A 12360-nucleotide genomic window follows, 5' to 3' on the forward strand; every position below is an offset into this window, starting at 1 on the left:
CTGCACAAGTCAAATTTTCAATATGTTCTGTTTATTTACTTAAAACTTGTTTCTGTCGTGATGACACCCTTTCAAAATATTACATACATCTTAAAGGTTTATTAAAGCATAAACCAACATAGTAATAAAAAAAGAATCACTTCTAATGAAAATTGTTAAGTATAATTGCATTGATTGGTTAGTATTAGAAATAACGAGTCACACTGGTGTTGGGTATGGTCCCATGTCCCTTTGGATATATAAAAACAATACTTATTACATTGAACCTTTACTCACTTTCGTTGCTCATTGTGCTCAATTTCATACAACAATAACGGCATTTCTATAGCTTCCAGTTCGTCTGCAATAAAGCAAGCAAACGCCACGTGATCTGCCATGACTGAGGTAGATGCAGCAAACTACGAGAGCCCCGAAGTGTCCGACTTGACGACTCCGTTTTCAACTCCGCCCCTGACTGCAAGCGGCTACTCTCGTTGACCACCGTCTGTAGCCGTGCTTCAAGTCGAACGCACCTATTTTCTCCCTCCATCATCATCATCTCTAACAGCTGACAGCTTTGCCACATTCTTCATTAATGAATACCTGGAATAATAAATGCATTTCTTTCAGAGATTCAGCAAAGAATCAGCATGATTGAAATCACATAGGAAATGAATATGGGTCATTTAGACTCAACTGATGTAGAAATACAAAAACTGTGTTTGTTGAAGGAAGGAAAAATAAACAATGATCTGGAATTATAAATTAAAATATTAAATTAATATGAAATAATAAATTTCTTTCAGAGATTCAGCAAAGAAACACGCATTCATAACTGAATGAATAACTGAATGAATGTGGTGCATTAGAAGAAAAATGATTTTTATTCAAAAAATAAGAAAGAAAGAGTAAAAAAAAAAAGATTTGTGATGATCAAAACAAGTTAATTGAGGAATTCATGGAATGATGAAATTAATTTCTTGCAAAGATATAGCAGAAATAACTCCAGACCCATGTGGTGCATCAAAGAGTCAAGGATCCTGGTTGCAAACCCAAAGGTTTAAGGTTCAAACATCATTAGATTAAAACAACAAACATCAATAAATAACAGTTAACTCCCACAAGACACTTTTCTAATTAGTCACTAACATTTGCATGTAAGCTTTTTTACAAGATACAATGAGTGAACTATGAATTATTTTATGATTATTTTGAGTCATTAAGTAATTATTTAATTGTCGTAACACAACGCGGTTAATTGTGTTAATTACTATAACTATATAATACATAGTCTACTGTAATATGTCATTATGTGAGATATATCTAGTCAAAAACTACAGCTCTTGTTATAATACAAAATGTATTTGTGTTATATTAGATCACATTTAAACGGATGCATTTTACTGCAAAGCATCAGAATCCAGGAGCTGTTGCGCCACAAATACGCGCGCGCTCTGGCTGCCAAACGGCTTACCTGGTTGCCTAGTAACAGGTGCGCTCGGCGCGCATACGTGAGCGCTTACGCACGACGTCTCCTGTGACGTAAGGCCGTACATCCCGCACTTGTCAGCGTGCCAGCAGGTCAGTGTATTCAGTCTGACTGGAATAGTGCGCAGACTTATGTTTCTATTTGTGACACGGACTCATTTATAGATGAACAGAGCGGAACGACGCGCTCCGGTTCGGTTAAGAGCAGGTTTGGAGCAGCGCGTGTAGCGCAGGAATCACTGCAGTCTGTCAGACCGGTGCTTCGTCTTTGCTCTCAGATATAAAGCAGCTTTAAACAGCTCGATAACATGACAGAACGCCGTTCAATGTACATTTAAAAGTGGCTAAGTTAGTTGCTTCTATGCTACTTTATTGTTGTGGTATGACGTCACACCGCCAGGTCATGGTGTAATTTAGCTGATAAACTGTAACTTAGCGGCAGGTACGTTTTGTTTTGACATGGCGTCATGGCCCTTGTTGGATGACGTCACAGGGCTCAGTTCCGGCCGCTGGCTCCACAAGGAAGGAGTTATGAGCAGTCTTGCTAAGAAGACACGGTTTATTAACAATCCTGGCAATAAACTGTCTTTTGGCAATAGAGACTGGAGCGATGCCTTCATCGGCCTCTACGACGAGTCCATCAGGAGAGGGATGTACACGGACGGACACTCCTCACCAGCAGACAGAATGACTCTGAGACTCGGGAACCATGACCATCCTGCCTCGGACGTCCTTCCTGGGGGCCATCTGGACCCACACACAACTCCTGTCACCAGCTACCTCCATTCCAGCAATACAGAAGACTGCACACACCCTGCCTCAGACTACTACCACGGTAAAGATCATCTGCTCCACATTCGGAAAGCGACCCGGTCCAGCGCTTCCAGACACCGATTCGAGGTGATCACCGAGCTGGGACCCGAGGAGGTCAGGTGGTTTTACAAAGAGGACAAAAAGACATGGAAGCCCTTCATGGGACACGACTCTCTCAGGATAGAAATCATGTATCGCAGATTCTGCGAGTTAAACCCGGAGAGGGCTTTGAGCCGTGGCGGAGAGGAGATTCTGAAAGACCATGGGCTTGATGCAGGGGAACCGGCGCTGGACACCAGTGACATCACTGTAGAGGCCGTGTGTGTCAGAGGAGGACTCTATGAAGTGGATGTGAGGAATAAAGAGTGCTATCCGGTGTACTGGAATCGTAAGTATTGTTCCTGGATGGGTCAAGTCACATTTCTTTATATGTGACCCTGGGCGACAAAACCAGTCATAAGGGTACTTTTTTGAAATTGAGATTTATACATCACCTGAAAGCTTCTGACTATATGAAACTCTGGAATCTGAGGGTGCAAAAACAAATCTAAATATTGAGAAAATCACCTTTAAAGTTGTTCAAATGAAGTTCTTAGCAATGCATATTACTAATCAAAAATTAAGTTTTTATATATTTACAGTAGGAAAGTTACTAAATATCTTCATGGAACATGATCTTAATATCCTAATGATTTTTGGCATAAAAGAAAATTGGATAATTTGGATACCCATACAATGTATTGTTGGTTATTGCTACACATATACCTGTGCTACTCATGACTGCTGTTGTGCTCCAGGGACACATATAGCTCTTTACACAATACAGATTGTTTCAAAGGAGCTCGCAAATTCAGTTTCAGCTGTAAAGCAGCTCTAGAAGAAGAAGCACAGTTCAGTTTATTTTTTGTTCTTATCTGATCGTGTCAGTGCAGTTAAATATTTAATATTATGATGATTATTAATTGTCTTTTAAACCCAAGTCCTGTCTCGACCCGAATAAAGCACCCCACAGTTTTTTCTTTCTTTACTGAATTGGGTTAGACTCATTTGGCAGGATGTGGTCTGTAATCTTGTGCTTAAATCTTATTGCGTTCAATGGCTTTACTGACAAAAGATCTGTTTTAAATTGTGCTGACATCCTAATGACCAAAAATGTGAGATTGAGTCTCCATGCCAGGAATATTGTATCCAGTCTCATTACCAGATTCGCTCAGAAGATTTTGTCTGACACCCAAAACTGTTTTAACTGAGAGTCTTTTATCAGCCTGAGAGGTTGAAAGAGGAAGCTGTGAAATAGCAGAAAGCAGGAGATGAAGTGATGATAAAAATGAGCCTGGATTATTGAATAATCTTATATCATCTGACCAGCACAAATCCAACAAGTGTGTTCATAGTAAAGCAAGAGCAACAGAAAAACTGCTTCAGAACATCACTCTGCTGTTAAATTCTTTGAAATGGAGACATTCTCTTATCTCTAACTCGTGAAGACAGACATCTCTTGAAACCATGCAATCCGATTAAACATTAACAAAAAGAAGTACAAGAGCAATGAAAATAAATTAAATAATAAGAAATATAATTGTATTTATTTATGAGTGGTTAAATGATGCGTAAATGATTATTTAATTGAGTATTTAAATGATTATAAATGAAAAAAACACCGCTGTAAAGTTGCTTTCTTGAAGCTACACTCATGTTGCTCTGGAGAAAATGTTATTGAACATTTAAGCTTGTATATAACATGCTCATCCTTCCAGGAAAGTACCTGCTCTGTCCACTGAATTATTAACATTCTTTGGTGTCTGTGACACCTGCAGTTTTGTTCACGTCAGGTGTGAAGTAAGACCTCTTTTTTTCTAAACAGCTTTTTATTGGGAGTTGTTAACCTTGCAAACCATTTTATGCACATAATTAGAATAAATCATAAACATATTTATTCTCCCATCTGGATTAAATATATTTTTAAACTACTTTTGTAACAGATAAAAAAAAAATTCTTTTTGAAATATGTTATTACATAACAGGGAAGTAATGTAGTTGACATTGTGGACAACAGTCGGTGACTTAACTTTCACATGATGAAAAATGCTCTTTTTTCAGAAGAGACTTTTGGTGAATTATCTTAAAGGCAACATGTTTTGTTTTTTGCATAATGATTAACTGTATTAGCATCTCGGGTGAGTATAGTGTGTTTAGCAGAAGAATTCAGAGTAAAACTTTTAAATGCAGATCCACGTAAACTGATTTGGAGTAGGATTTGACACAACATCAAACGCTGAATGACACAAACTTATAGTTTCCACACTAGATCCATGTATACGAGAAGTTGAGAGTTCCATTGAGATAATGTCCAGCAAATACACAGTCCAGGTTCGTCTGTCCATTGTGTGAGGAGGACTCCCAACGGTTGACTAGAAATTGTTTTGCTGCTGTGAGAGCAGCTAACAGTAAAAATCTTTGTTGGACGGACAAGGTTTATCATTTTAAAACTTTTTTTTGGTTAAAACTTTAATATGTCATATATGTTAGTAGTTAACATGTTGTGTTGTAGTGATCCAACCAATATTTTCTGTTTATTTAATGATGTATATATTTATATTTATTTATTTATAAATACGTAAATTTGGGTCGGTGAAAAAATGTAATGTTAAAATAGGGGTCCCCTGAAAAAAAGGTTGGGAACCACTGGTCTAAATGGTTAGGTGAATGTGTCTTTCACTGTTCACTTTAATGATCACTTCCTAATTCATAGTTACTAGAAGCTTTCATTGTGCAAACAGTATTTTTTACTGATGATGTCATTTTATTTATGTTTCTAGTTGTATTCCTTCTCTCTCCCTTTTATATTTATATATTTATTTTAATTAATTTATTGAATTAATTTATTTTTTTATAATAGAAATACTACCTAGTCAATATGTGACTATGGGGCCAAATGTTGGTGCTACAGTAATGTGCAGGGTTTTATTGACGCCACGGACCATATTAAGCGGTGCTGGCAGATCAAGGTTTGTTCTTGGTTTGATCTGCCATAGTTCATGGGAATGTGTTTGTTTTTTTGAATGGTAACGGGGAGGGTGGGGGGTGGTTTAATGGTAGACTCAACTGGTTTTATTCTCAAACTTGTATTTTGTCTTATGTAGTAATTCTGTTTGATACCTATGACTGACTTTAATATTCTAAGTTGTAATATTAATGGGCTAAATGGCCCTCACAAAGGTACAGGGTTTCTGGATTTTTTGCGAAGAAGAAATATTGATATAGTGTTAGTTCAAGAATCCCATTTGAAAGAGGAGGATATACGCAGGTGTAATAATACGTTTTATGAAGTGGTATCTCACTCATCTTCAGATACTAAAACCAAGGGTGTCCTAATATTGGTCCGGAGGACTTTAAATATTACTATTTTGGATAAAGGTTGTGATGCAGATGGTAGAATAACACTCATAAAAACAATAGTGCAGAATAGGAATATTGTATTTCTCTCAGTTTATGCCCCTTGTACTCCTGACTGTACTTTTTTCTCTGTTTTGTCAACCTATCTCTTGGAAGTTTTCGGATTTTGAAATTGTATTGGATGCAGATACGAATTCTGTAATGTCTCATATCCTGGATAGATCTGGACCAAAGGAAGTTCCCCCCAAAATAAAAATTCTGTCATCTGTCTGTCAATTCGGTCATAATGTTTATTTTTTATACTATCATTTACTCAAAAGTTGTTTTAAACCTGAGTGAGTTTCTTTCTTCTGCTGAACATAAATGCTATTTTGAAGAAGGTGGAAAACCAAACAGTAGCTGGTCCCCATTGACTTCCATATGATTTTTTCCCTACTATCAAATTCAATGTGGACCAGCAACTGTTTGGTTACTCTCATTCTTCAAAATTTCTTCTTTTGTATTCAGCACAAGATAGAAATTAATACAGGTTTGAGACAACATGTGAGTGAGTAAATAATGACAGAAATTAAATTGTAGGGTGAACTATCCCTTTAATGACAGTGGCAGCATGTTCAGTACTGTCCCTTTAAGACCTGCACGCATCTACAGACACGTATCCATTTTTAACGGTTTACTTTCATGTTAGACATAACCAACTGAGTCTATGTGTAAACTTTGTGTGTTTTGACAGTATTAGCGAAAAAGCGGACGTCAGACCAGCGCGCAAATGAAACATTTAACCAGCAAGGCTTGTATGCAAATAATGTACTTTTGCGATCGCGAATAAGTGCAGTGTCCTGTCAGAGTAACTCTACTGCTGTATGTCGTGTTGTACAGTATATAGAGACGGAGACCAGAACTGTAACTGATAAAATATGTTCTGTCCCACGATATTACTTCAAAAGCAGATCGTGGAGAGATTGTTTTTATCGTCCATGATCAAAAATAGTCATATTGCACACCCCTAATTCATATAATTTCCCTCTGTAAAACCTTTCACTGCTTTCCGCCATATTTTCAAACAAAACAAAACCTACACTGCATGCTGCGACTGTGTGAGATTGTTAGTACCTTTGACAGTATTTAGGTGAGTTTTTATAATCCTGGTTAACAAATGGTTTTAATGATAATACAGAATATTAAATGGTAGCACTAGCCTAACTGTCGGAAATTTCATCTTGTGGTCAAACTAGAGTGAGCTTGGCGACCCCTTAAATCTTTAGCGACCCCCAGGTTGTGAACCACTGATTTAGACCATCTCTTCTCCGATTAGACAGCAAACGTCCATTATAGTATAGCATTTTAGGTTCACCTTGATTGAGAATGACCTTCAGCATTGCAGGATAAAGGAGAAAATTCTGGATGCCAGCGTCTCTCATTTCCTTCCTAATTGGCGCAAATGCACTTCTTCTTTTTGCGGTGACCGGAGAAAAATCTGGAAAGAAAGACAGCGTTGCTCCGTCGGACAGAATGAGCTCCCTGTCTGTGTACCGCAGCAGTTTAAAGATGAAAACCCGTGGTTTAGCGCGATCTGAGTAGAGCCTTGTGTACACGCGATGCGCTCGCTCCACTTCAATCTAGGGGTATGATTCTCACTTGGGGTGCGAGAGGTCCCGGGTGCAAATCCCGGACGAGCCCCCACTTGTTATGTTCCCATTCCCCAGTCTAGGGTTGTGGGAGTAACAGGTTAACAAAAGTTTACAAAAGAAGTAATGAATAAAATGAGGAGGAATCACCCCAGTCCCCTGCCCCAGAAATGCAACAACCATTTAACTTGACAAACTTAATTTATTTAGAAAAGCAAGAATCATGGAAGCATTAGATGTCTTCAGGAGAGGGCCTGGCCAAAACAACAAACAAAACGGCAGTTAACTACCTATCCTGGTAAAAATCAACAACAAACGCTTTCCTCAACCAAAAACATGAATAAACAGGAGTACAAAATAAAATGGCACCCTCTCCCTACGGCTTTGACAAACCTTAGCGAGTCTCTGTGATCGCTGGTACTGCCGCAACGGCGCGAGGTCAGCGTGCACGCACCTCTTTCTCTGTATCTGCTCTGTTCAGTGAGCGGCTGAGAGGAGCAAAAATAGATATTATGTTGCTTCTCTAATTTTACATGCAAATATAGCCGAAATCACAGCACAGGAATCATCTTGTCTTATCTTGTGTGTATTATTTGATTTCATCAGACGACGGCTCAATTATAAATTAGGATTTTTGTGCAGACTAACTTCTTGGAAGGGAGAGCAGGTGTATTCTTAAAGGGCTGCGTTTCAGTCACTATTTCATATTTATCCCGTTGACTGACAACATAAACAGTAAAATATATAAAGGAAAACCGTTGTATTGAGAATTTGGTTGCATTAAAATACAGTATGAGCACAGAGAGACAAACAAATGTAAAAGGCAATATGACGCGATGACGTCATGAATATGCTAATTAGCGTGTGACATCATCTGGCGACATTTAGCGACTTTTCAAACTGGCTTTAGCTACTTTCCATCGGAAAAAGTTGGCAACACTGCTCTTGAGTGCATCAGCCATAACATTTTCAGTGCCCTTCTTGTGACGGATGTCCATATGATACCCTTGGACAGCGAGAGACCACCGTAGTAATCGCTGGTTGGAACCTGACATATGGAAAAGGAACACCAAAGGGTTATGGTCAGTGTACACAATGATAGGATTGGAGTTACTCCCCAAATATACATCAAAATGCTGTAGAGCAAGTAATAATGCCAGAGCTTCTTTTTCAATTACACTGTAGTTCTGTTGTACTTTTGAAAACTCTTTAGAAAAGTCCTGTTTGCACATTTTAGAGTGGCCTTTTATTGTGGTCAGCCTAAGGCACACCTGTGCAATAATCATGCTGTCTAATCAGCATGTTGATATGCCACACCTGTGAGGTGGATGGATTATCTCGACAAAGGAGAAGTGCTCACTAACACAGATTTAGACAGATTTGTGAACAATATTCGAGAGAAATAGGCCTTTTGTGTACATAGAAAAAGTCTTACATCTTTGAGTTCAGCTCATGAAAAATGGGGGCAAAAACAAAAGTGTTGCGTTTTATAATTTTGTTCAATGTATATTGTTTCGGCAAGGTTTTTATTCCCATTATTTACTCATAAAACCCCAGTTCACGCTGATGGGCTATTTGGTATTTGTAACAAAGTTCGTAGATTCGGGAAGAAGGAGGCGGGAACCGGCAAACATTTAAGGATTTCATAATCAAAATAAACAAACGTAAAAGTACAGCGGCAGCCCCTCACGGACGACTGCCGCACACAAAACACAAAATAATATCCAGGCCTGGTCCTCTCTCGTCTTCCACTGTCGTCACTCCTCCTTTTATCCTTCCGGAGCTCCTCCGTGGGACTCGAGACCGGTGAGTGTCGCAGGTGTCGCTCATTATCATTAACTCCACCGGCCTCGCTCCGTTCCCACGGCTCTCGGCCCCGCCCCACTCACCACATACCCCCATCGCCCCTCGCAGGCCGGGGGGTACCCTCGAGACTGCGCTCTACTCCCCCCTCCCCCTCCTTCCTGGGGGGGACCCGTCAGGGCGGCCGCGGCGTACCTGGGGGTACGGACAGACGAGGCGAGAGAAAAGGAGACGGAAGGATGAGGAGTGACAGAGACGAGAGAGGGGAGAGAGGAAAAAAAAATTCGGTCCAGTTCCCGGACACACTGCTGGTTGGTCCTCAACCAGCTGAGAGGCTCTCACTCGCGGTGCCATGCGATGGTACTGGACCTCTTTGGTGGACGGCTCGACGCTCCGCCTCCTGGCGGACGGCGATGGCTCCTCCGGTCGAGGGCAGCCGGCAGCGAGTCCCCCATTCCCTGCTCCTCCCCATCATGGCGGATGGCAGCAGGCTACGGCCACTCGGCGAATGGCGCCGACTCCTCCGCTCCCTCTCGGACGGCAGCCCCCCTCCTCAACCCAGGAGCACGGCAGCGAGCCTTCCGTCCCACCTGATGTTCCATCGCTCCAGCACCACCGTCGCCTCGGGCAGCCAGCGGCCGTCCCCGCTACTCCCTGCTGCCCGATCTCCTCAGCACCGCGATCCCCCTCAGCAGCGAGGGCTCTCTGACAGCGTGTCCCTCCTTCCTCCCGGGTTTCGGCACCAATGTAACAAAGTTCGTAGATTCGGGAAGAAGGAGGCGGGAACCGGCAAACATTTAAGGATTTCATAATCAAAATAAACAAACGTAAAAGTACAGCGGCAGCCCCTCACGGACGACTGCCGCACACAAAACACAAAATAATATCCAGGCCTGGTCCTCTCTCGTCTTCCACTGTCGTCACTCCTCCTTTTATCCTTCCGGAGCTCCTCCGTGGGACTCGAGACCGGTGAGTGTCGCAGGTGTCGCTCATTATCATTAACTCCACCGGCCTCGCTCCGTTCCCACGGCTCTCGGCCCCGCCCCACTCACCACAGTATTATTGTCTTATTTGTCACCGCAGTTGTTCTTTAAAATAAAACCATTTGTGGGTTTGTCCTATGTCTTAATGAACTACAGTGAATTATCATCATATCCTAAGTTTTTGCTTATCCACCGATCCTAAAATAAAGAATATAGGCTACATATAAATATACATTAGACTAAACAGCTAAACAGTGGATCATTTTTATCAACATCGCCCAGCTAAAACTGTTCAATGTTAAAGTAAGTCTGCTTCGTGTCTGTGAAAAGTGCAATAATATCTGACTTCATTTAACGTAATATAGCATAGGTAGGACTATATCATGGCCACGAATTAAGCATTTGTTCCCCAGACTTAATTTGTGAGCCGCTCATATTACACAGCTCTTTTCTGCCCGAAGTACTCGGAGATGCCGCCACCAAGTGTTTGATAGGAACTTAATCTAATTAATTTGTCATAAAAAAACCACATTTGCTAATTAATTCTAACTGAAATCGCTGTTGTTAGCACTTAATATTTCTGTAGTACAGCCAAACAGCGTAGATCATTCATAAAAACTTATATAAACGAATGCTTATGCTCAAACGTCTACACCAATAATCTCTGCTGTATTATAAACCAATGAAATTGGGTGTATTTTCCTCATTGTCCAGGGTGCACTCTGGGGCTACTCGCACAAGATGTGATGATGTAGGTGTCGTTGCATTTTAATGCTTTTTTTAGCCTATCCAGTTGAACCCACTAGATGCGGCGCTGCTCATTCAAAATATTGCGGAAAAAGAGAACATCAATGTGGAGAATGTTGTTTACCTCCAAACTGAAACCAAGCCGTTCACACAGAACACATATTATCGCATTTTATAGAGGGACCTCTATCACCGTTGCACTTGCGTCTCACACAAGAGAGCCACGCCCACTCGCAGGAAAGCTGCCATCTCTCTCAACTGTCTTCCTCTGCAGCTTATTTAATAAGAAGACCGAACTGTTTTGTAAATGATCGCCACCAGGTATTATGCATTTACGTGACAAAGGCATAGCTAGCTAGCAAACTGTAGGCTGTAGTAACTAACGGTAATGACAGTAACTTGCGATTGAGCCGTGAACCACTGATGCTAATGCGCTCTAGTTATTAGGAGTGTTCGACTTGAAGCTGCGCTGCAGAACGATCAGTGTATGACATCAAAGTACCGCGAGAGCGATTCGAAAGCATCAGGAGCGTCTGCTCTCTGTAGCTCTCACTGTACTTTGATGTCACACACACTGATCGGTCTGCAGCGCTGCTTAAAGTCGAACACACGTCTTATAGTGTTGGGGGAGGGGCCGTGCTCGATTGCGTCATCGAGTCATGATTTAGCCCCGCCCAAAAAAATCCTGATCACGAAAATGGTGAAAAACTCTAACATTTCTAACATTTATAATGTTTACAAACAATTCTCAGAATTTACTTTACACAGACTTTAAATTCAAATATAATTCAAATGTTGATAATATATTAGTACAAAATTCGAATTTAGTTTTTTCAGCCAATTTGACAGCCCTAGTAGATACACTTTACCCAATGTAAATATACTGTGTGTTTCTTATGCTTGTAATAATTTTTTGATTGCTGAATGATCCTAGTTCCTGTGTTCTGTACTATTAGTACTTTATTTTGTGTTCTCTGCCTTGTAGAACAGGATTGTATCCCTGTCATGAGAGGCCAGTGGTTCATTGACGGCACATGGATGCCTGTAGAGGAGGATGAGAGCGACCTCATAGAGAAAGAACACCTGGTGTGCTTCCGAGGACAACAGATACAGGACGCTTTTGAGACTGACACACTGGCCAAGACTGTGGACAGAAAAGATGGTGAGAGACTCTATTACTAGCACATCATTTGTTTTTTCTAAAGAGGTTCATTGTGAAGAGAGAGCATTCCTCCTGTATGTGAGGCTGTTTGTTAGTTTAGAAGTATGGGGAAATGAATGACGAATCCATCAGTGAAAGGTTTTGTTCCTGACAAGGTCACACCTGCCCTTATTGTCATTACCTGTTGAAAAATGACAGAGCAGACAGATAGCATTTCAGCAATCATTTCTATCCATAAACACACTAGTCATTGTTCCACTGGCAAGGTGCCGGTGCTATCTGGAACCATAGAAAATTTGCTCCACTGGAAAAATTGTTGTAAAATCTGCTCCACACTGACCCCTAAAACAAGCTGGCCTCA

The 12360-nt window shown here is 40.8% G+C and overlaps 1 protein-coding gene across 2 annotated transcripts in view; it reads left to right on the forward strand.

Moving 5' to 3' along the window:
* The first annotated feature begins 1512 nt into the window (after positions 1-1512).
* Positions 1513-12360, forward strand: part of LOC306886320 (phospholipase DDHD1-like) — a 30776-nt gene continuing 19928 nt past the window's right edge. The window contains exons 1-2 of one of the 2 annotated variants that reach the window (XM_079443333.1): positions 1513-2668; positions 11823-11999. In XM_079443333.1, the coding sequence (XP_079299459.1) occupies positions 1927-2668; positions 11823-11999 (919 nt within the window). In that variant the 5' untranslated portion in view covers positions 1513-1926. The remainder of the gene's footprint in view (positions 2669-11822; positions 12000-12360) is intronic. The other variant, XM_079443334.1, reaches the window with a different exon arrangement.

The sequence above is a fragment of the Barbus barbus genome, assembly GCF_936440315.1.
Source record: "Barbus barbus genome assembly, chromosome: 20".
Taxonomy (NCBI): Eukaryota; Metazoa; Chordata; class Actinopteri; order Cypriniformes; family Cyprinidae; genus Barbus; species Barbus barbus.